Source organism: Rissa tridactyla, chromosome 4 (assembly GCF_028500815.1).
Source record: "Rissa tridactyla isolate bRisTri1 chromosome 4, bRisTri1.patW.cur.20221130, whole genome shotgun sequence".
Classification (NCBI taxonomy): domain Eukaryota; kingdom Metazoa; phylum Chordata; class Aves; order Charadriiformes; family Laridae; genus Rissa; species Rissa tridactyla.
Genome location: NC_071469.1, coordinates 61,104,237 through 61,128,963, shown reverse-complemented (window position 1 = coordinate 61,128,963; position 24,727 = coordinate 61,104,237). Strand labels below are relative to the sequence as shown.

The 24,727-nt window shown below is 36.7% G+C and overlaps 1 protein-coding gene across 7 annotated transcripts in view; it reads left to right on the top strand.

The window, feature by feature from the left end:
- The window catches only part of PPP1R13B (protein phosphatase 1 regulatory subunit 13B), a 70,941-nt gene that overhangs the window by 43,099 nt on the left and 3,115 nt on the right, over positions 1-24,727 (top strand). For 3 of the 7 annotated variants that reach the window (XM_054198026.1, XM_054198023.1, XM_054198027.1), the window contains 12 exons: positions 9,412-9,513; positions 10,536-10,710; positions 11,112-11,308; positions 12,513-12,677; positions 13,532-13,712; positions 15,323-15,478; positions 18,812-18,981; positions 19,693-20,194; positions 20,725-21,491; positions 23,109-23,246; positions 23,331-23,464; positions 24,211-24,377. In XM_054198026.1, coding sequence (XP_054054001.1) covers positions 9,412-9,513; positions 10,536-10,710; positions 11,112-11,308; positions 12,513-12,677; positions 13,532-13,712; positions 15,323-15,478; positions 18,812-18,981; positions 19,693-20,194; positions 20,725-21,491; positions 23,109-23,246; positions 23,331-23,464; positions 24,211-24,377 — 2,854 coding nt within the window. Of the gene's footprint in view, positions 1-3,727; positions 6,116-9,411; positions 9,514-10,535; positions 10,711-11,111; positions 11,309-12,512; positions 12,678-13,531; positions 13,713-15,322; positions 15,479-18,811; positions 18,982-19,692; positions 20,195-20,724; positions 21,492-23,108; positions 23,247-23,330; positions 23,465-24,210; positions 24,378-24,727 lie in introns of those variants that run through there. The other 4 variants (XM_054198030.1, XM_054198024.1, XM_054198029.1 and 1 more) reach the window with 4 other exon arrangements.

Sequence of the window (24,727 nt, the reverse complement as noted above, 5' to 3'; positions counted from 1 at the left end):
TGATTGTTGATGAATGCAGAGAGACAGCTTTTCATATTGATAAAGAATTTGGGGAAACCTTTATTTCATATGGGATAAGATTAAAAAATATCCTACCTCTTATTGATTGCACCGAGCCAACAAGCCATGCAAGAACTGCTAAGATGTGTACAGTTGTTGATTTGGCTTGTTCACAGCCAACAGTTAAACAGTGTAGACAAGAAAATAACAGAAACATGGAGTTGAAGCATGTTGAAGCAACGCAAATGTTTACAGCCGATGGGCAGTGCTGCAAAATAAAGATGCGCGCTCTTACAATTACATGGGAAAATAGTGAACAGGTAATTAATTACTTTTCAAAATTCGTTAGTTTTACACTTTAGTGGACATGTTATTTAAATGCTGTGTAGCTTTTGCACTTTAGTTTAAATGATTGTGGGTTTTGTTGTCACATGACTGGAATGCAGACCAGTTTGGCTTTTGTAACACCTTATCTCTGAATTGAGATTCTTAGTTAATCAGATCTTGTTAGATGGATTTGCTACAATTTTCAATTTTTAAGACATTATCAAAAGCTCGTTACTTCAAAATGTCATTCATGGTCAACTTTTGCTTTTAACAACTTATGTTTTATGGGAATTGCAAGTTGTATGCTAAGTTTCACAACATAGCTTTCAATTACAGGATACTTATTTTCAGTACTTTTGTGTTTTGGAAATGTTTTATTATACTGTTCTCATAAATAATATTACATCACGAGAAAAACTTCATATTGAAACAATTACTTAAGGGAAGCATAAACGCACATTTGATGCTAAACATGTTATTCAGACTAATGATAAGTGCATCTTAACCATACTTAGCTATCCTATCAGAATAAGATGTTGCTTTTCTAAAAGACATAGAAAAATACAGTTCCAAGGCTATTTTTAAAGGCACTTGGACAGTGTAACATGTCTGTTACTCAAAATGACTCTGAGTAAAAGGATTGGTGTTGTAAACAGGTCTGAAGTTTTGTGCACAACTGATCTGTTATTTCTATAAGAATGCATAGTTTTTTTTAAGATAATTTGCTTTTGTTAGGAGTATGAGGTTGATATTTCAATTCAAATCAGCTAGTGGGTATTTTAGCTGACACTAAAGTTAATATAACATGCTAAATATTTCTGTGGCTGTTTAAAAGTGTCTGCAAGGACAAGGAAGGAGGGCAGTAGTACTTTAAATAAATGAGTTCCAGATACTACTTTCCTGTATTGTAGAAGTGATTTATAAACAGTTTATTTCATATGTAGCAGATATTCAATATATGCTTAAATCCATTTCTAATTTTGAAAACCTATTTTAACATTGTTTTGATACTTTTAAGTTCTGCCTTTTCTTAGCTGTTCTGTGCAAAATAGACGCCAGCCTCACTTGTTAAGATTTCTAAGAAAACAATATGGGAAAACAGGAAATCTGGAATCTGCTTATACTGAATAGACTTTAAATATTTTATTACAAAGAGTGACTTATTAGTATCAGCAGGTTGGAGGAATTGCTAATAAGGTAGTGCAGTTTATGAGAGATGTTAAGATTTTTGTCAAATACCGATAATGTGAGACTTTTCAGCAAACTGTGATACAGTTGAAGTGTGTTTATTCTAAGAAACTGTTAATGTATTTATTTGCACAAATAAAATAACATTTTTATTATGAATTTCTGAGTAAAGTTACCAGATTCTGTTTGTAGTGTTAATTTCAAGATTATTTGATTATCAAGAGATAGCACATGCTAGATATATTTTCCTTTAATTCCCAATATTCTGGCTGCCTTTTCTGGGTTTAATTAGCTTGTTCATTTCCATTAAGCTAAAAAAGGCACATGCTATTGTCATTGGATTCTTTAAAATGGATTTCTGCTATCGGCATGTTTCTGACCCAATTAAAAAAATGCAAGGCAGAGCTGTGGATAAAGCTATTAAACTGGAAATAATGTCATCCATGTCGAGATCAGCAAAAACTCTGGTTTAGTTTAAATAAAACCAGATATGTTCTTTTGTCTTAGTATAGTGTTACGTATGAGTTTTCACACAAAATTTTCAAGCTGTTTTCATTGTGTATGACACTAGGATCAGTTTTTATGGAAAATTTGGTCAAAATCTATTAGAATTCTTAAATTTGATGATATATAGGGTCAATATGTTTCAGAAATGTAAGGAGTTCACAATCAATAATCTTCAGCAGATGCTGCATCGTGTGTTCTCCTCTCATAGTCCCCAGATAGCACATGGAGGCCGTATACGTTTCATGGAAGACCTATTTAATATAGAACTGGTATAATAAACTCCCGTATCTTCCATCTGTTTTCCACATCACTGCGGTTGTGCTGAGGACAGGTACCCAAAGTGTGTGCTGGCTTATTCTTATCAACAACCTTTAAAGCTTTGTTGCCGACTGGGCTAGTTAAAGCATCCCCTAAACCATGTCACTTTGAATGAGGCTTAAGGCAGAAAAGGTATGCGTGACTGATGGGCTTCTGCTGCTCGAGTCCAAGTTAACAGGGGAAAATTAGGAAATCTTTTGCTAGATTCAGCAGGCAAAGCAAGCTGTTCCTTTATTCCTGTAATTTGGTAGTTATGCAGCCAGAGCTGTAGCTCTTCCTTTGCTCTAGATGTGGCACAGAGGAGGAAAATGCAGGGATGGCCCACTGAGATGAGAGCTCCCTGTTCTGGGGAGGCTGAGAACTGTCAGAGCCTTGATCCCAACCTGGAATTCACTGGCTGGGGAGCACTCCGACCTACCGCTGTTCATTTTACGGTTGTCAGTCTTCTTTGTACTGGAAAAATGAGCATTTATGTGATACACTTCACTTTCTTTGTCCACATACTCGTATACTTAGTCCCAAACCTGTCCGTTCTCTGTTTGTCATGTAGCTATATAGATTTCTGGCGTTTGACAGCTCTACAGAGGTAAATGTCTAGTCTGGAGGTAAGCCTTGTATTCCCTCATTTGCCCTAGGAAGAAATAGCGACTTAAAACTGCTATAGGTTATGGAAAACTTGAGTCTTTCAGTATGTGCAGTAAAATCGGAATATTTACTTTGCATTTCTATGTAGGCATTTTAAACCTTCACAGGAGCAGCTTTTAGTACCTTTCTGGCCTTTGCTGTCCTCTCCTATTAGGCTGGTGAAGATGGTGTTTTCTCTTTGCCATAGCAAAATTGTGTGCCTTACTAATGAATCCCACACTGGGGAGTAAATACTTTAAATCATGAGCCCAAAGGAGTTGCTGCTTGGATTTTTCTCTCTCTGCTGGAGTTTCTGCCTCTAATTGAGTATTGATCTTTCCTGTGTCTGTGTTTTTGGGGGTTTCGTTTTGGAGGGGGTGGGGTGGTGACCCCACCCTACTAGCCTTTGATATGCTGGTGTTGTCCCAACCTTGATAAAGAGTGTTTTCTTTCACACTTATTCTGGCTGAGGATATGGTTACCTTTACCATCACAAATGCTTTTGGGAGGGGTGGTATGGGTACTTCAGAGAAGGATTGGGGGTTTTCTGGGGCATTGGGGTTTTTTTGTTGTTTTTTTTGGGGGGGGGGGGGCGGTTGTTTTTTGTTTTTTTTTTTCCCAGCAAAAAAGGCTGTTTGGCCAAAACATTCCTTTTCTGTACTACAGCGTTAGAGTGGCAGCCTATGTAAAGAATAAACAGCGTAGCTGGGTTGTGGGTGAGATGTATGCTGCATTACCTTTAGTACCTGCTCTGTATTGACTTGTCAATAAATTAATAGGTGGTTCAAAGTAGTGGGATACAAGCAGAAAAGCTTTCTGGGTAGCCCTTTTGATGGCCAAAGTCAGAACCAGCCATTCTGGTCTCCAAGGCAAAAGCTCAAAAGCTAAGACTTTCTCACCTCCCTGCACGCTGGTTTGATTACATTTTATCTGGCTTATGTTGGACAATGGCAATCGGTGGTTTAACCTCAGAATCATCTCTGTGACAAGAGAGAAGGGTGGACCAAAGTACTATAAGAGAAGTAGTAAACAAGGGAGGTAAGGGTAGAGGTGATGGAGATGAATGATAGGAAGAAGACTAGAAAACATGTGAGAGAGAGTTCGTTGTACATAATGCATTGTACAAGAACATGCATAGGAGAAGGTAGAATATGGCCAGTTTCAGGAGGCTTGAGGTACTTGAACCTACACTTTCTAGTGCGGGGCATTGGGAAGGGAACTGCAGAGGAATTGTGTGGGAGATGGGTGTGAACACCTATCTTAAAAAGAAAGAAGGAATAGATAAGGGAAGTTAATGACATGGTGGCTCTTGCAAACCTAGAAAAAGATCTGAAGAGATAGGATGCAGGAAATGATTGGTAAATTCTTGTACTGCTCAGGTTTTCTTTTTCAATTAATTGCTTACATTATGCGTTACACTGGCTGTTTGAGTGGTGAGGTGTTGCTGAACCTAAACATGGCATTGCCAGTCGTTATGGTGGCCTGTAAAGCTTTCGAATATTTGTTGTTTTCCTTTAAAGCTCTTCTTTCTGAAATCATAACAGTCTCAGGTGTGGGTTTGCTATATGTTTTATTATTATTTTCAAAGTAACTTTCTGTTCTTACTAGTCCAAACTTAAAATAATTATGAGAAATAAGTATCTTCATGGCTTAGACACGGAGGCAAAGAAATGCATAAAATCAAACCACATCCTAATTATCTTCTTTTAAAAAATAATCTATCTCAAAAGGTCAGTCTCACGGGTTTTTTTTATTTATTTTAATATCGACCTAATTAGATTCCTCTTAAAGATAGTTTTCTGATGGGAGTAAAGACAAAAAACCACTGGAATCTGCCCTCATTGCTGACATGTCTCGACTACAGTACACTGGTTGTCAAAGAAATATTTTGAGTTCAGGTGCAATTTTTCATTTACTGTTGTGGGTTGCCAATGAGTAAGCCATAATAGCTCAGAAGCATGTAGACTGAGGAGTTTGTGGTGATAGACAGAACAGCATAGTGTGAGGGTAGAAAGAAAGGAAGGAGGAATAAGAAAATGAATTTTCAGAGTGACAAGACTAATGTGTAGAAATAAATATTAAAGGAGGTTCCTTTTCTTAATTAAATGCCTAAGGTATGACTTGTTTTGAGGCTGCTTGTAAACTGGTTCCCAAACTATTTAATTACTACTGTACCATTCATCTCATCTGTCTCAAAAATATTAATCATCAAATGGTAAAATATTAGCTTGTAGTAGGAGGGTAATGTCAGAAGCTGAAACTCCAGTTCATTACAAATTCAGTGTCTCATCATGACCTTTTAAAGTGCATGCTAAACAAAAGAAATACAATTTTTTTTTTTTAAGATTCTTGTCAATATTAAGAAATTAGGGGATATAGCTGTAAAGTATTCTTGTCTGTATGACACATACATATGCATACATAATACTTCCTTAGTGCCTAACAATGCAGTGTTTGCTCTGCAGCATTTCATTTAGGAGTTCATCTCTGTGTAAATGCTTCTGTGAATCAATGAAAAGAAATTTACAATTCAGCAAAACTGTCTGCTTTGATGTATCACCATGTAGCAAATGAATCTTTGGAATCTGGAGGAGTAGATATTTGTAGTGGCTTTTTAGTACCTCCTTCAGAAGGCAGTTCGGTAGGAGGTAGGTTTCTCTTGCTGCAGGAGAAAGGAGGAGGTCTGGACCTTAAATGTGATAGGCTCGTGTTTGTTGTGAGAGGTGAGTGACTTCATGGATGAAATTGTTAATAACTAGTATGAGCAGCACAAACTTCAGAATCCGAGAAAGCGACAACCTCATTAAAGAACTGAGAAAATGCAATGCTCTCTTTGCTTCGCGTAACCTGAGGTTCCGAAGAAGGACCGAGACTGACTTTTTTTAGTGGTGGCGTTTGCATACAGATTATTACAAGTAGACTGAACTAATATGAAAAGCTGTAAATGAATTGATTCAACTAGACCTGGCAAGAGAGAGATTCAGTGTTTTTCATGCTGTTTCAAAAATTTTGCCGTCCTGTTTTGGAGACCTGAAATCAGCAACAGTCTATCTGAAAATAATTGATTTGATGTCAAAGAGGAATTCTGCTTCGTCTGTTTGCTGCTTTTGCCATGTGGATGAGAAAGAACAAACTGCGAGTGAAGTTACAGGTTTAAAATTTTATTTCCTCAGCTGCCTCTTCTTTTCTTTCCTCAGTGTAGTGGAGTTATTTTAAGTGAAAGGGACACTTACTGGTATTCAGTGAGGTAAACATTACAAGATTTCTCATAGGGCGTTTGTATTTAAATGGTTAATTATCACGGTTTCCCATGTTCTTGCGCTTTGCCATGTATAAAAGGTTTTGAGACATTACACTTTCTAAATGGAACATTTTACAGTAGTTAATAGCTTCTTCAAGGAGAAGCTAATATTTGCATTCATCTTATAATTAATCTTCTATATTTAACATAATACAAAATAATGTGGTACTTTTTTCAGGCATTATAAGATATACTTTCAAATTTGCTTATTTAAAGCGGTAAAAAATTCTGAGCTTTTGGATCAAACGGGTTTTTTGTTTTTGGTGCTTTTACAAACCAGTTTTCTTATAATCATTGTGCGTTCCAGGTTACACTTTTCATTTAGAAAATCTGTAATTTTCACTTGGTGAAATGGCTTTTTTACTTTTAAATATGCAAAAACCCTATACAGATACCACTTTTTGAGTCTGGATATATTTTTAACAAGATTTCTTAGCAGAATAAAACATCTCTCCATTTCTTAGGCAATGTTATACTGAAAATCACTGCTGGAATAGAATGAGCTATCAACATTGTTAACTTAAACTGATGATCAAAACAGAAAGGGGGGAAGCATTGGGAAGACTTTGCATAGTGTGATGCAAGATGTATATTTTTGCAACAGAGCATAGGTGTATTGAGAAAATACTATCAATTCACAACCCCCCACCTTTTTTACTTTTAAAAATCAGTGATCCAGAGGGAAGCCTTCAAGCCATTCTGAGTCCCTTTTAAGAATTACCTACCAAGTCCAGCAGAAGCAGATGTAGAGGTTTAGGTTTTTCTGGCAGAAGGGCATGCCAAAGGAAGTTAGCAGAGCCTGAACATATTCTAGGAACAGCATCTGGTTTTTCTATGTTATTTTCTTGTCTCAAGTGAACATGTTTTGGTTTGTGGATGGCACTTGGAAAAGCTTCCTTACTTTCTTACCCAATTAGTGACTTTCAGTCTGTAATTAATAATAAAATGTCTCTCTTGATTTATTAGCTGGTGGCCACAAGTGTGTACAAGTTATTTGGCCTTAAAGAATATTGCGAAGGACTTCTGTCTGTCATAAGACATGCTAATAAAAAAAGTACACACTACTACATTCAATCTTTTTTTTTGTTAATTACTGTGTTCACTAACAAAGTGTTGAAATAGAAAATTATTGTTCGGTATGGATTGTACCTTTTATTCTGGTTCCACTATTCTATATAGCTATAACTGTAAAAAAAATACATAGTTTTTTTAATTACTTCTCTATTATAAATAGTTTTCATAACTTTTAAAACTGTAATGAAAACAGTAATGAAACAGTAATCTGGCTCATTTTAGTGACTAACCTTGAGGTGCATATCTTATCTGAATAATTGTATGCAGAAACACGAAATATTAATTGGAGTTCAGGTAGCAAAAAAAAAAAGAGATAGTTATTTTAAAACAAATATTATTTTGCTTTCCCAACTGAAGCTTAAAGAAACAGGCATTGGTTGGAGATCTGATACTTCAGTAGGAATTTGATGTAGCAATATGAAAACAAGCCATTCAAAGTGGCTGAGATACTTTGGTATCAATAAGATGTTCGAGGAGAATTTTACTTTTCGTGGAGCGACACACAAGTATTGCAGGGGACATGTCGGACAAGATCACTATGGGACTGCATCGGAAGTCAGTAGGGCAGGCCCAGAAAAGCAGTTTAGCTAAATCAGCTTTCCTGTGGGATCAGGTTTGATGAGATCCACAATCTGATGCTTGATTGATTGCGGTGGGGCGGTGTTTGGTGGGGTTTGTTTTGGGGTTTTTTTCCCTCTTTTTTTTTTTTTTTTTTTTTGTGTGTATGCTGGTAAAACCTTATTCCCTTTTGTGAACGTTCATTTGAAACAGTTTTACTTGTCAATATACACTAAACATTTAATTCTCTTTTCTTTTTCAGCAATATTGACTATGTTGGGGATAGGAAGTGATGTGACTTTGATTTGGTTTACTAATAGTGTAGTCATGTAGCTCGGTGAAAATACTACGTTGTTTATTGAAATATTGCAATGCATCAGTCCAACTTTTACATTGATCCACTAAATTGACCAAATTACATTTCGATACCTTGAAACAGATGTTGGGCTATTCTGAACTTTCCAGTTTTCCAGCATAATTTTTCAAAAGCTGCTATTTTCTTTCTGTGCAAATTCTAAAGTTGTTGTTAAACCGAGCAATGCTAAAGTTGTGGGTTTTCGTTTTCTGACTAGCAAAGCAGGTATTTGGCAAGCATCAGCTTCTGGAATTTGTCTTGTTACACCACACGCTCTTTCTTGTGATTGCATAGTAAAAAATGTGGTTGAAGTAATTTAATGTATAGATTTGAACTATGTTTGTTGATGGAACTATGAATATACTGAAACAATGCATTCATTTTTAAAAACACACAATGTTTGGTCTCACACATTGTCACAGCATTATATAAATCTTAAATAATTTTCAGTAATTGCCTCTCTACCCCAGTTTTGTAAATGATTCGTTAGTTTTGAAATGCAAAAGGAATGATAAAGCCTTACTAATACTTTGTCTTTTCATTCAAAATTTGCTCAGTAATAGCCACTTACTTATTCAAAGGGGAAGAACTTTGCTTCACTTTTACAGACTGTTTTTCACAGATTCTTACCTTAAATGCTCCAATCTGCCAGGAACTTTCACCATCTTTGGATGTGAGAGCTTAGTGTCAGCCTTTATCTAAGGGTTCGTGTGAGGTTTTGTCCTGTGCTAGGTAAAAATTGCTACCCACCAGTAAAAGCTGCCAAGGCAGTTACACTGAAAATGTCAGGAAACGAAAGAAGCTTCAGATTCCAATTACTGCCTAAAATACCTGCTTACCTGTGTGTTATCACGTGTCATACCAGTACTGTGTACCAATTCTATGGAGCATCTCAACAGAGCGGTGTTAAACATAGTAGAAGGGCTTTTCTCGTTTGTTTTGTCTCTTAGTGTTTTCCTCTTTTATCTGCTTTTCTACTTTTTGCTTTTTCTGTCCCTGGTACGTGCATGGTCTGTGCTGTTTCTTTCTGCTCTGAGGTTCCGTACACTTTCATTAGGTGTCCAATGTGATTCTTCCTTTGAGGAGTGGGAATTTAGCTTCTATCATCAGAACACTTAATATACATCAACACATTAACGTAACATTTTGTGTTCTGCAGGTTGGGAATCCACGTGTTGAGCTCACTCTTTCAGAACTTCAAGATATGGCTGCCCGACAACAGCAGCAGATCGAAAATCAACAGCAAATGTTGGTTGCTAAGGTAATAATTATATACAGATCATAATAAATACAGATTTCCTTCATTATACACAAGCATAAGTTTAATGGATACAGAAAAACACATAATTTGTTCTAGAAAAGCTCAAGAAAGAGCTTGTTTTACCAAGTTAATCTTAACCTAGGCATTATATAGCATTGTAGTGTAAATGATACTATAACAACCTATGTCAAGTCAAATCATGTGTCTTTATAAAAATATCGCTAGCTTTTATTTGTCTCTTTTGAGGCCCGCTTCATGATCTGAGGTAGACCAGGCTTGACTCTGTGCTTATCTTTAGTAGCTCATTCACTCCAGTATAGTAACACTGATGTAGGATGAGAATATGGCTGCTTTATATATAATCACGTATTACATTTCCAAAGTCTCTGAGATGTAAGAATCTAAGTATGTTTTCAGAGTGGGGAGTGAGTTTAATGTTTTTGACATTGTTGTAGATGTTATAATATACAGTATGCGTTGGATGCTTGGAGTACTTAGGAATCAACCAATCGATTCTGTTCTTTCTTGATGAAAATAATGTAGAAAAAGAAACATTTTCGTTGTGTGCCCAGTGGAAGGACTATTATTTAGAATTGAAACATTATCTTACAGTAAATCAGCTTGTTTAAAATGTTCTGTTGGACATATTTTGCCTTCTTTGGGAAGCTGGATAACGGCGTTGGAAGTTCATTTTGCAACAGCACAAAAAGTGTTGATAGCATCAGAAAACAAATTCCAGAGGAAGCATTACAGATATGTTTGAATGAGTATTCAGGCTAGGGTTGTATTTGGACATAATGTGAATTTGATACCTGGTCTAAAAAATCTTGAATCTCTGCTGTAAAACAGATTTTTTTTTTTTTTTAACTTAAAGAGTTTTTCTAGGAGGACTGATACATATTTTAATCAGATAAAACTTTCCGAGAATAAAAAACCCCATGGATCATAGTGATGGGTTTTTCGAAGTTAACTTTTTTTTTAAATAAATGGGTAACCTCTTGTCAAAACCCCTATTTTGTCAGGAACAACGTTTGCGTTATCTGAAGCAGCAAGAACGTCGTCAGCAGCAGTCTGTTTCTGAAAGTGAAAAGCTTCAAAAACTTAAAGAACGTGTTGAAACCCAGGAAACAAAGCTGAAAAAAATCCGTGCCATGAGAGGACAAGTGGACTACAGCAAGATCATGAATGGCAATCTGTGTATGTGGAATTTTTATGTAATTTATTTAATATCATTTACTAGTCACTGCATGCCTAGCAAATAATGCTTTATTTTTAGTCAATGTAGCATTGAAGGAGGATTTCAGATAGAATGTTTTTTGTCTTAAAGAGGGTGCTGTGTTTCATAGAAACTTTTATATGATGTAACTTTTTGTTTGTTTTATATAGTCAGGCATCAAGTCAGAATAAGTCTGTTCTCTAAGTATTAGGAAATATTATGACTGTTAGCAAATTCCCAACACATAAACATTGTATATGTGCATGCATATACTAGATTTAAAATGAGTGTGTTGTTTTTATCAATACCTGTAGAATTAAAAAAATTAACAACTTCTACTTTACTTAATTGTTTTTTGGTATTTTTATCTTGTTAATTTTAGCAACTGAAATTGAGCATATAAGTGCCATGTTCCAGGAAAAGCAGCAGGAGCTACAGGCTGCAGTGTTAAAAGTGGATCAACTTACTCAGCAGCTGGAGGATCTAAGGAAAGGGAAACTGAATGGGTTTCAGTCTTACAATGGACAACTGACGGGACCTGCAGCAATAGAATTAAAAAAGTTGTATCAAGAGCTACAGGTAAGTAACAGAGAGATGCTAATTGGATGATAGCTGTAGATTTTAAGAAGTTGTATCACTGCTCTTATGGGTGGCTGTTTGGTTCTGTGGCATCTCATCAAACTGGTGTATTGGGATGCAGTTAATGTGTGAGGTTGTAGTTAGCATATAACCCTTTATAAAACAGAATTTAATTAGCTTTAAAAACTGTTTTTGTTGTTGCTCATGCGCATAATGATACAAAGTATGCAAGTGTTCTTAAGGGAATTTCTCAGCCCCTAATACTGAAATACTGAATGTTGACATAATCTAGTATTTGTTTAATCTCTCTTTAAAAAAAAAAAAAAATTTCATTTTGGTACTTTTCTATTTTACAAAGAACTGGGTGTAGCCAGCTCACTTACATGTTGTCTTAACTTGGAGACATGACTGGACAGTGAATAAAAGCACAGTTAAAATGTATTTTGAAAATATAGCTCTAATGTCTGGTGTAAATAAACAAGATACATAAGAATAAAATAACACATTTTAACAAAATCATCAAAAATATAAGCTGCACTGCATTCACTGCACTATATAGTGCACTATAGCTGCAGACTATTCACGCAATATTCCCTATATATCTTCCTCCAAGATGATTGTTATATCTAAAGTGTAGTTCTCATATGAGTAATTAAATATTCAATTTACATTGCAATTTTGTCCAGTTTTTATGTTTAAAAGTTATGGAATACTTAATTGTGTGCCAATATATTAGGATTTGAGGACTTTTTTTATTTACTCTCATGTACTTTATTGTGAGCAAGGCAACAGATCTAAGACATAGTTAATATTTATAAATTAATTTAAATTTCAAAATTAGTCTTGCTCATTTCTTTACATGAGCAAATACAACACACAGATTAATCCATCGTGAATTAGGAGTAGTGGTCCTTTTTTCTTCTTTTTCCCCTTTCTCCATTTATACGAGGCATATCTGCCTTTCGAGTATTTTTAGTGAAAAGATGTGTTTAATAGGTATCCACTTAGTTTATTAGGACATTTTTCCACTGTTTTATTGTAAGAGTGGTTCATGGTTGAAAATGCTAATTTGACAGGCTGTGTGGAAACATGACATCAGAGACATCAGAACAAGTTGCTGATCGAAATTGCTTTCAATTTTCTAACACTATTAAAAACCAACTTGACCAGCTTTCCCCCCCCGCCCTTTTCTTTTTTTCTGAAGATTCGTAACAGGCTTAACCAGGAGCAGAACTCCAAGCTTCAGCAGCAGAAAGAACTCTTAAACAAACGCAATATGGAGGTGGCCATGATGGACAAGCGAATCAATGAGCTCCGAGAACGACTATACAAGAAAAAAGTTGAGGCACGTCAAAAAGAAAACATTCCTGTAAGATAAACTGTTAAAAGGGCCACACTTTAGTTTAGTTTTAGTAAAGAGCCTATAAGAACTACACAGATCTCACTTTTTCCTAGCCAAGCAACACAATTACATCTAAAGGACCTGTTTTAAAAGTAGCAGGCTGCTTAGAACTATTTTAATGTTTTCCATAGCTATCAGAAAACTGTTAGATGGAATGTGTTTTCTTTTATTTTTCTTTATGGCGCAGACCATACTATATTAAAAATAATAGTGGGTTATATTTCTAGGAAGGAAAGTGTCGTTATGGGCTGTGTTTCAAAGTATGAAAGCATAAAAAGTTTATTTTTATAAAATATTGATCTTCCAATATGTAAAACTGATAAAAATATAAATGGTCTGATAAAGTTAGTGTTAGTCTTAATAGTTGTCTGGAACTTTCTAAAAAAAATAATCAGTTGTACAGTAGACCACTTACCTAAGGACTAGAGCAATCAGTTCTGGATTTCCATGTGCATTCCTAGCTAGAGGTATTGCTTTTAAGAAAACCCCATACATATTTGATCATTTAAGAACTCATTTTAGTCCATTTGCCTAAGAAAGACACAATGAAAGAGACTTTACACAGATAAAGGTTTCTACGAGAAATGTATGTGCTGTGGCTGAGAAACTTCATTTTTGCAGTGTTGATTTTAGGGAATAAAATTTGTACTTTCTGCTCTTTTTGGTAGAAGCATGGAGTATGGTAATTTAATTACAAAGGTGTCTTAGCTACAGTGCGTGGTTCTAGCTAATTAAATTTAGCCCTCATGTTCGTTCATAAATGCCTACATTAAATGGAAGTTCACGTTTCAATTTGCCTTTTTTTTTTTTTTTTTTTTTAGTTGAATCGTATTAATGGAACTTCTTCACCCCAGTCATCCTTGAGTGCTTCAGGAAGGGTGGCAGCAGTAGGACCTTACATCCAAGTTCCCAGTGCTGGCACTTATGCTGTACCAGTAGATCCAGTTAAACCACAGTCTCTCACCATTGCTTCTAGCTCAACACACGGAAGATCAAAATCCGGTGAGCACTTAAGTATTAATACACATGGTTTGAAAAGGAATAATAAAGAAAAGGAGTAATCTCAGGGCACCCAGTGTTGGCATAATCTCTGTAGGGGAAGAGGCAATTTTTAGTTGTCTTAGTTCTGTGAATTGGACATTAGTCATTTGATATGAGGTGTTTTTGCCTCTTGCCAAGAATTTTTCTTAGGAGACAGAGTGTTTTCTTTGACATTTTACTAGCTGGTACACTGCGAAAAGGAGCACATGTTCCTTTACAGATTCTATGTTCTGTCTTTAATAGCTTTTCAATTAGTTGGTGTGTTTAAATATAATAATGAAATCAACTTTGTGGCAAACTATATTATAAACAACTATTTACAGTATGTTGCTTTTTGTCAAGTAAAACAAAGCTAGCAAACAAGTAAAAATAGTATTACTTCTCAGAAGGAGACTAAATAGGAAAATAAAATAAAACTATGAGAGGTTTTTGCTCCAGCTGAGATATGAGAATTTGTGCTGCTTCAAGCATTTCTGAAATGGAATAACCTTAGCATTCATGCTGTTTACTTGTTTCTGCCGTCGTTAGTGAAGGAGCTGCCTCTCCAGAGTACTCCCCAGAACTTGATGTCCAAAATTGGCTTCCGTGTCTCCCATAATTAATAATTCAATCTACATTATAAAATAAAACTTTTAATTTTTTTTTTTTTAATTTGCATTGGAGACTGAAGGAAGCAGATCATGGCATTTGGGCCTTAAGTTTTCATTCTGGCAAAGCTCACCCCTCTGCTCACATCTTAGCAAAAGCAGAATTCTTAAGAAATGGTTAGCTAGGAAAACGCGCATAATACAATGGGTTGAACCACCGGACTTGGTTTACTCTCCTATGCGAGATCTAAAAAATGAGATAAGCAATGACCACTAGAGCAGAGCTTCTGCAGTATTCACATATGTTCCAATACTTAAAAGCGAATACTCCAGCAAAGCTTGCAGCTTGCCTCCAAATAGGGAGGAAGAGGTGGAAGGAAGACAGCCTGAACCTCTCTGAAGGAAGGAATGACAGAAATGCTCCCCAAAAAAACCCAAGATCAGGAAGTGAAACTATCTAAACAGAACTTAAAAAAACCGCAGTTTTTTCCATTGATAATAGTGATTTAACAATACCTTTAGTTTAATTCCAAGGTTGTACAAACCCTATCCCTCTGGTTTTATGGAAAAGTCTGAAGAATATAGAATTACTTAATTGCAGGGTAAAGTGACAGATTTGCAACAGTTTTGTTAATATGAACCTGAAAAGATATATACACACCCACTTCTAGACCTACCTCAGGACATTAAAAGATCTCTGAATGATAGCTTTTTGATTTTATAAAAATAATTATTGAACCTTAGGACTGACTTTGTGTTTATTACTCTAAGTGTACTTGAGTAAAGTCCTATAAGATAGATTTATGTAAGGAGAAGCTTATATGCTCCCAGGAAGAAATAATTTTTTTTCAACTGTCATGCTTTTATTTCTCATTATCTGAGTGTTCCTGTTCTAATTTCTCCATTGTCATTGTTATAATTTTTCCACCACTTTTTTTTCTTTCTTTTTCTGTGTAACTGGATCTGCCTTGGTGTGTCCGGTAGAGACAGACTGTGGGTGTGTGAAAAAATCTCCAGACACCTGGAAGGTTTCTGATTTAGACATAATAGTGGATCCTATTCTGTCACCTCCCACTTCTCTTCAGTCCGCTGTTCACAATGTCATCCGCCTGGCACCTACTCTCTTTGACACCCAGCACTGTGAGTCCATAGAAGATCTCTGGCTAGCTAAGAACTCAGTTTTTAATATGGTCATCTGAGCTCTTGCATACAGATGCATATTAAACAGCATCTTTAGAACTTGCTTTGTGGTCTGGCATGCAGAAGATGCTGTTGAAATGTAAAATTCTTGAGAAGTTGCTTTTCATCTTTGAAGGAAACAGATTTGCAGCAAATTCATCCCTGGAGTACTGGGGTAGAGTACCTAGGGATGAGTTTTCTTCATTGAAAAACCTTCACATTTTCTAATTGTTATTAGAAAATTCATCGTAATCACCAAAGCATGTTTCAGTATATCTCAGATTAGATAGCTGTATTACATACAGGTTTAGCTTGAGTTACTTTGTGAGAAACTTTGAGTTTCCACATTGCACTGGTGTCAGAGTTGGGATAAAAACCTCACTCTGTCCAAGTCAATAGCAAGAATCTTGCTGACTTCCATTGGACAAAAACGTTACACTTGGTTTACGCTTCAGAGCTTTAGTAAGTATCCTGGATCCAGACCTACAAACATTTTTAGGTAAAATCAGAGAAAATGCGCAAAGCCTTTTGTGTCTGCATGTTACTGTCGTCTTTATGTAAATACAAAATGGGCTGGTGGGAGTTGAAATACACCAGGTGTTAGGTAGTCTTACAAGCGGCAGACCAGAAGGTACCTTTGGAGAAGAAAAGGAAGCCAGTTGGCTGGAATGGCAGCGGGGCTGCTGGGAGCAGGAGCTAGTGAGGGCTTGTGAGAATGGCGTTGCCATCAGATGGGCAAGAGTGTCCGGGACCTGTTCAGTCTAATCAAAGACAGCGGAAGGCAGATGCTGTTTGGCTGCCTCCTCTTAGCTCCTGTCGCACAGGCCCTGGCACCATACGCTGCATTTACACATTGCAACAGCAGCTTAGTTAAGTGCATGAGATTTGGCTTGGGTTGTGGGAGTACGTGAGAGGTGTGCTCATAAAACATGCACGGCAGCTGGCGAGTCTGCCAGATTGTAACGTGAAGGGCATGAAGGTGGGAACAGTTACATTCTGATGTTTATGTAAGTAGAATGAAACAGAGAAGTTAGAGAGGAGAGTTTGAAATTACTTCCAGTCTGTTATCTCAGAATCTGGGGATGAACCTGCTAATATTTGGAATTCAAAGGATCACAAAAAGTTTTTGTATAATTATCTTTCTAATAGAAGAGTGTGGGCTTGTATTTGCAGGTAAGATAATTAAATTCTTTGTGATTTTTGCCGCTCTCTCTAAATGCTTTCATAATAGCTCAACTTTATGGTAAAGATACTTTCATGTTTAGTGTGAATCAGTTATAACACCTTTTACTGCTCTTCAGAACAAAAGTTTTATTGAACCGTAACCTTACTGCGAGTTTTGGAACATCCTGTGAATTTTGTAAGGTAAACGTTAATTCAGTGCATACTTGGAAATTTTGCCATTATTTAGGGTCGCAGTATTTAGACAGTCAGCTTTTTTGGTCCTGCTCTCGATAACCAGATGTTTAAAACCAAAAACAAACGAAAACCCCAACACGTCTGGTTCTTGGATGTTGCCAGTACTAGAGCTGAGCCTCATTATTTTATTTCCTGGCAGTTTGCAAGTGTGAAAAGTGATTTCTGGACAATGCACTATATTCTCAGTGTAAAAGTATGGGAGTGTTAACCCTATTTAAATGACCAACCACAAAAATACTCTTGCTCCGAAGTAATTATCTCTCAGAATTCAAACACAGTTGATCTGAATTTGAAAGGTTAATACAATATATGTATTATTAATATATTATGTGTAATATTAAGGAATATTAAGGAATGGTCTGCACAGATAATTAAAAAATAATTAGTATGGTAGCTTAAATGTGGAGGTATAACTTTTTTTTCCTCTCACTTAAAAGTGATATAACTTTCACAAGCCTGTAAATAGGTTTATGAGCCAATAGAGTGAATTTCTACTTGTATAGTGAAAACACTGGGTTGTAATTGTCAAGAAATCTTCAGGTTGTCATTTCTGATAACCTCTCCCCCCAGTGGGGGAGACAAAAGGGACACTCAGTAAAGAGGGATAAGGCTTATGGATAGAAAGTAGAGCCTAGATGTTAAATTCACTGTAATTAGAATGTTCCTATTTGCTATACTAGACAGAGGATGGCAAAAAATTCTAGAAATAGCCTTGCTGATTCTGTTTTCTAGGGGCTTAAAATTTACATGAAATGGGAAACTTTGCCATGAAATACCTGATTTTCATCTGATGTTGCCTTACTATGGGGTCCGGAAATCTCAGTAGATCTACAAACGCACACCCACCCCTCCCGCCATTTTAGTTGTTATCTTCTAGTAAAGTTAGTTACGCATTGCATGTCATCTTTGCTGATCCTAAGGGCTCCACCAAGATAATTACAGGCAATAGGGAAGGAGAAATGCTCTCTGGTCTCCTTAGAGTAAGAGAAACCTGAAGATTAATCTTTTAAAGGCAAATCAAAGCCTTAGGATCAAACCAGTTACTATAAACCAGACCTCATTATCAGGCTATTTAAACTCTTGCTTACCTAGAGAACAGAAACTAAATAGTTTCACGCATTTAATAAAGTAAGATATCAATTAATCTAGAATTTCATTAAGGATTTATTGCCTCAGTTTATGTGCAGCTGTGCATGATTTTTTGCATATGAAGAAGATAAAAGCCCATGACTTGTATCTTGACACTATGAATTGAAGTTGTCAGCTGACTTTATAAATTTCTTTAAAACTAAATCTCTGGGGCAATTCTAATCAGGTGAGTACGCTGAGGAAAAACAAAAGGTAAGTTAAATGGCCACTTCCAGCAAAGGAATGTATGCTTTTGTTCCACCCCATTGTTGAAATGATTTTTTACATCCTGTTGTGAGTGAATGAATCTAGTAACCATAGTTTAAATTTGGAGTCAGTCCACTCAGAGCTTACGTAGACTTAACATTTAGCATAATTTGACAGCGTCTCTGCATAATACCAAAAGAACTATGTTGATGAAGTGTTTCTGGAAGGATTTTTGTTCTGAACTTGTTTGCCTACTAATAGTAGACTATGCAACGCTCAAACCAAAATTTTAACCATCTTTTTTTCTATAGAAATTTTCGATACAATCTGAATGTCAAAGGGTTATGAACAGCATACTATATGCAGTGATTGGGCTTTCATTATTGATTTCTGAATCAAACATTAATAGTGATTTCTCTCATTTATGGAATCAAATTAATCCTGTTGTAATCTAAGCTATTCCATTTCACATGTTGTTTTACTTGTTTGCAATGGTGGTGTGGATTATCTTAAATATAGTATTTTTTGTCTGTTTTAAAGCTAATGATGGAAATTGGCCAATACTTAAACAGAGTTCAACCCCTGTGGTGAAACCCCCTCAGATCTCCAACACAGACTGGAAAGAATCAAGCATGGATACTGCTTTAAAACAAGGAACTATATCCAGCCAGCCTTTGCCAACTTCAGTTTTAGGAAGTACCGATAAGCTGGTGCGTTTCATCTGTGATATGTTTATAGATCTCTCTTGATGAAATTATGAACCTTTGGCTTCCATAGCTGAACTCACTTTGGTCACATATACATTTGGTTTCCCTGTTGATAATTATATAAAAAGTCATAAAGAAAATTACCTTTGTATTTCTCCTGTTCCTTCCTGTTCTCATCACATTACAATTTTTTTTTTCAACTTCAGTAGTTTGTTTTACTTTATGTTCTTTTACGTATCCCATTTCCCCTTTTCTCTTCCTTTGCTTCTCCTAATCGTCTTCCCCACCTTCCTATTTTTCTAATTCAGATCTTTGTAACTCTTTTTCCTTGGTGTAGATTATCACTTTTTCGATGCATTCTTTTCTCACAAAAATCTCACAGAATAAGTCATTAAATCCATCCTTGAGTGAGTCCACTGGTGTTGTCTGTCTGCACTGTTGTTCTAGTACTTTATGAATTCTTTAAGACTGTAATCTTTAAAGAATAAGGACCTTGTCTTTAAATAGTTTTGGTAAACTCTGTTATCACACTATCTATTATCAAATACATTATCAACAAGATACCGAGATCCAGAACAAGTTATTCAGGCTTTGAAAGTATGCAAATAGTTTTGGATTCATATTAATGTATTATGGCTGAAGATGCCTTTAAACAGTAGCCTCTGCCTGATGTATGATGAGGTCTTGTGATAAATATTTATTGTTCTTACATAGGGTCTAGACCTGGGAAAGGTGCCACCAACAGTTCCTGGTGTAAGCAAGCAGTTGCCTCAAAACTATGGGACCTATCCAAGTCCAGTTCCCTTAGGAACAGGTTCTACAAATTCTCTAGAAAGGAGGAAGGATGGCAGCCTGCCCAGACCTGGCACCAATATAACAAATCGGCAAAGACCTGTTCCGCTTCCGCCGCCAAGCAACGTACATCAGCCCAGTTCTTCACAACAGATCCAGCAGAGAATTTCTGTACCTCCCAGCCCTACGTATCAACCTTCCGGTCCCCCCTTGTTCCCAGGAGGGGATGGCAGGCCAGAGCTCCCTTTAACTGTGGCAATCAGACCTTTTCTAGCTGATAAAGGATCAAGACCTCAGTCTCCCAGAAAAGGGCCACAGACAGTGAACTCCAGTTCCATCTACTCAATGTATCTTCAGCAAGCAACACCGCCAAAGAATTATCAACAAGCTGTATACAATACGTTAAATAAGTCAGTAAAAGCAGGTAGAATATATTTTGCTTTATTTTTTTTCATTTGAAATAGACTGTTAAAATCTACTTAATTTGGCTTAGTTTACTTTCTGTGTCAGTTTGAAAAACTTGTCTAAATCTGTGAGAAGAGGAAAGATATTTTTATGTATGCAGCATGGCAGGAAAAATGATCCCATATATTTTCGGGGCGATAAGTAAGTATACATTTGACTACCTTGTATTTAAAAGAAGGTGCAATTAGAACAGTCCAGGTACTCTACCATAATTTCAGAAACAAGTTGAAAAAACAGTGTCTAGGGAGGAGAGGTTTTCTCCTCTTACTGTTTCCTCATGAAAGAGGAAAAACATTCCAAGTGTTACTTGTAGGTTCACCATCATGTGAGTATTTATTTCTGTTTTGATAGGTTTCAATGTAATTGATTTTTTTCTTTCTGTATTAGTGCCAAACAAGTAGCAACAGAGATACACACAGTTTATTTGCAAATATTTTATTGTGTAACTGAGAACAGTTCTTCACTGTTTTCCATCTTTCTTTTCTTCAGTTTATGGAAAACCTGTATTACAGTCTGGTTCGACTTCTCCCTCACCCTTGCCCTTCCTTCACGGTTCTTTGCCTGCCCAGACTTCCTCACAGCCACAGTCTCAGCCTCAGACTGAGGTCTCTGAAAAAGATCAAGAGCTGGAAAACGCTCCACCATCCAGTGAAAACAGCAATGTGGAAAACATTCCTCGTCCTCTCAGTCCTACTAAGCTCACACCTATTGTGCATTCACCCCTACGATATCAAAGTGACGCTGACCTTGAAGCTCTGAGAAGAAAATTGGCCAATGCTCCTAGGCCGTTAAAGAAGCGTAGTTCTATCACTGAACCAGAAGGCCCAAGTGGACCAAATATACAAAAATTATTGTATCAGCGCTTTAATACTCTTGCTGGAGGAATAGAAAGTGCTCCTTTTTATCAGCCAAGCAATCCACAGGACTTCATAGGCATCTTAGCTGATGTTGATAATGGTAATGCTAGTACCAACGGCAATATTGAAGAACCTATTTCCGTGCAACCTACAGTTCCTCTTCCTGATGAGCCCCCCCCTTCGTCAGATGCCAATGATAACGAATTACCTTCTCCTGCTACTGAGGAACTGATAAGCACTGAAACCACAAATCAAACGTCTGAGACAACTGAAGATAACAACAACAATCCTGCGATAGTTCCTTCTACTGAACAGTCACCCAGTCCCACGCCTGAGGTCAGTTCTCCAGTAGAAGATGAAGCTCCTTTGCCTCCTGCTCTTCCTCCTCCACTTCCTCCAGTAAGTAACAAAACAAAAAAAACAAAAGGCGATTTTGTGAACTATAGAATTAGCTGTTTGCTTAAGCATAACTGGAAGATGGTAAACTTATGCTAAATGGTATGTTTGCACTTCAAGTTTCATGATACTAAAAGAAAAGTAAACCGGAGGGCTCCCAGGAAAATTCTGATGGATTAGTTTCCTTACTACTGTAGCTGTTTAATAAGGAAAATACGCATACAGGCAGCAGGAGGCTGTGTATGTACTTTAGGTTGTAGAACTTTTGGGGGGATATACTCTTGCTGTAGAACTAATTCTAGAATCTGAGATTCCATAAAAAATATTTTTTTCACTTCCCGGGCCTACAAAGATAACTATTTGGATGAAACTAAGGGCAAGCTGTGTCAGCGGGAAGCCTTTTAATTGGCAGACAAGCTGAAATAACTCTTCCGGGAGAAGTGCGCTCCTTTTTCCCACTCAGCAGAGAGGTGCGAGGCCAGGGCTGACAACACAAACACCAACACAGCTGACTTGGTTTAGCAGAAATGTTTTTCTAATGGGCTTGTCACATAATTTGAATTGCTTTCGAAGTCCCTCCTCCAGCTGCACCATCTTTTAAATACTGGTCACTACCTACAGCATATGGAGAATTGAAAATAAGGAGAAAACTGAATTTTATTCTTAGCTATTGATATGATTCACTTTAACCTTGGTTTCAAAGAATATGTCCACTTTTGATTCACGTAGGGACCTTGCGTTCCTCTGGCAATTTGACTGCAGTGTGCACAGGGCCTTATATGCATTTTCCGTGAGCAAAAGTGGGCCAGGATACTTCTGGGAGAATGGAATATGCTGGCAAACAGATATTACTCATACTGTGAGAGGTTTATTTTCCAAACTGAAATAGCCATACTAAATAGGAGCATAAATGAAAACGGATCTTACAGTGCTAGAGACTGAAAGCACTCTATACAAGCTGTAATTAATAATAGATTTTTTTTTTTTTCTGCAAAGTGACAAGGACATATGTGAATGATTCAGTATATTCTCAAAACATATTTAAATGTGTTTCAGATCTTGAGAATGTGGCTTCTGATAGCACCAGCTAGACCGTCACATAAAATAGCTTCGTGTCCTGTACTTTTCTTTCCCACAGCAAAACTCGTCACTTGTCAGTACTGACCTGCAGCAGATACTTTTGCGAATTCAGGGCAAAGATTCCTCTGAGCAGAGACTGATACTCGGGCTTAGTTGTGTCACGCTTTCTAGTCTAAGCTAAAGTTCTGACAGTGTCTCAGACAATCCACCAGAAACACATTCAGCTCACATTAGACACAATTAATATTGTGGTGCTCAAAACCCATGGACTTAAGCACTTCGTTCTTTGGACGTGCTGCCTTTGAATAGATACCTCTGGATTATATTGGCAGGCTCTTTCATTTTTTTTTTTCACTGAATAAGATGTAGTAAGATATCAAGCCTTTTATTTAGAGATTTTATAATAAATGTTTGTATAGTTCTAATTACCATTTAAGGAGGATGGGATTCTTAATCTAGTTAAAAAGCAACTAACTGAATCATTTGTAATACGTATACGGTAACCTGAAATGATGGCTTCCAACCTTCTTCTCTACTCAGACAAAACGTACCAATTTGAAGAAGCCAAACTCGGAAAGAACAGGCCACGGTTTGAGAGTGAAGTTCAATCCGTTGGCCCTCCTCCTAGATGCTTCTTTGGAGGGAGAATTTGATCTCGTACAACGAATCATATATGAGGTGAGCTTCTAAACAATGGCAACCTCTTTAAATATTTAGAAAAGGGGGGGAAAAAAAAGCACTGAACTACTTTGTTTTCAATAGGTTGATGATCCCAGTAAACCAAACGATGAAGGAATTACACCATTGCATAATGCAGTGTGTGCTGGTCATCACCACATTGTGAAGTTCCTGCTTGATTTTGGTGTGAACGTAAATGCAGCAGATAGTGATGGGTGGTAAGTGTCAAGATTTTTAATTCGGCATCTGGGAGAAGCACCATTTTGATGCATTCTTGAGATTCAGTTGAAACCTGTTTTGGGAACAATTTTCTTCCTAAAGAAAGATGAGCATTTTCTAATCTCTAGGTGGTGGCAAACTCAAATGCAAGGTCACACTGTGTTCAAGTCGTGCAAGCACACTTACATCATAAAGTATGCTACATTTTGGTTTTACTTAGTGGTACAGTTGCGTTTCTGATTCACGTGTTGAAATAATTAAACTGTAAATAACAAGTTACAACAGTTAATTTGCTTTAGTCTCATCTTCATATAACCCACTATGAATTTTGGTGTTCTTGAAGAATTTAGACTTACGGGTCGATGTAGCACTTGTGAAGCGTTTGGAGGGGATGTGAAATCTTGCTGTGCTGACCTGTTTAGCCCTCACCTTCGTGTTACCTTTCAAATTTCCTCATATTGGAAAAAATACTCTTTTATACCCAGCAGCTTTGTAAGCTGTAAAAATCGACATTTTTGCTAACATCTATTTTATGATGTTTGGCTTTACTGGAGTCAGGTAAATTCTGGAAGCCATTCCAGTTGCATGACAGGTTTTGGACAAAGCATACATATACTATAATCATAAAGAACAATTTCCTTTAAAAACAGATAGGCTAAACCAGACAAGATGGCTATCGCAAGACAAAATAGTTCGGATGCATGGAAGTTTATTTTTTCATGTGTACATTTTTGCTTTATTTCAGGACACCTTTGCATTGTGCTGCTTCTTGCAATAGTGTTCATCTCTGTAAACTGCTGGTTGAATCTGGGGCAGCCATTTTTGCTTCAACTATAAGTGATATAGAAACTGCTGCAGACAAGTGTGAAGAGATGGAAGAAGGTTATATTCAGTGTTCCCAGTTCTTGTACGGTAAGCTGTGACACTACTTTACAAACTTTTTTTAGCTTTTCTAAAATTCATCCCTTTCTGTCTCTCTGATCTGTACAAAACATCTGCTTAGGCCTCAGACTTGACGACACTGCCCATCACCTGCCTCTTCTTTCAAAATGCTAAAAACAGGATAGTCTTTTCATTATTATATTGCTTGTAGTCCTTAAGTTCTTTCATTTATTTCACAGGCTCCTCCTAATGTTACAGATTTTTCAAGTTTAATTTGGCTTAATTTCGAGGAAATGCTTCCATGGGGAGGTTTTGACAGTAGCAGTGAGTTGTCAAGCATCTTGACAGAGATACTCCAACTTCCAGATGGACAAATTTCT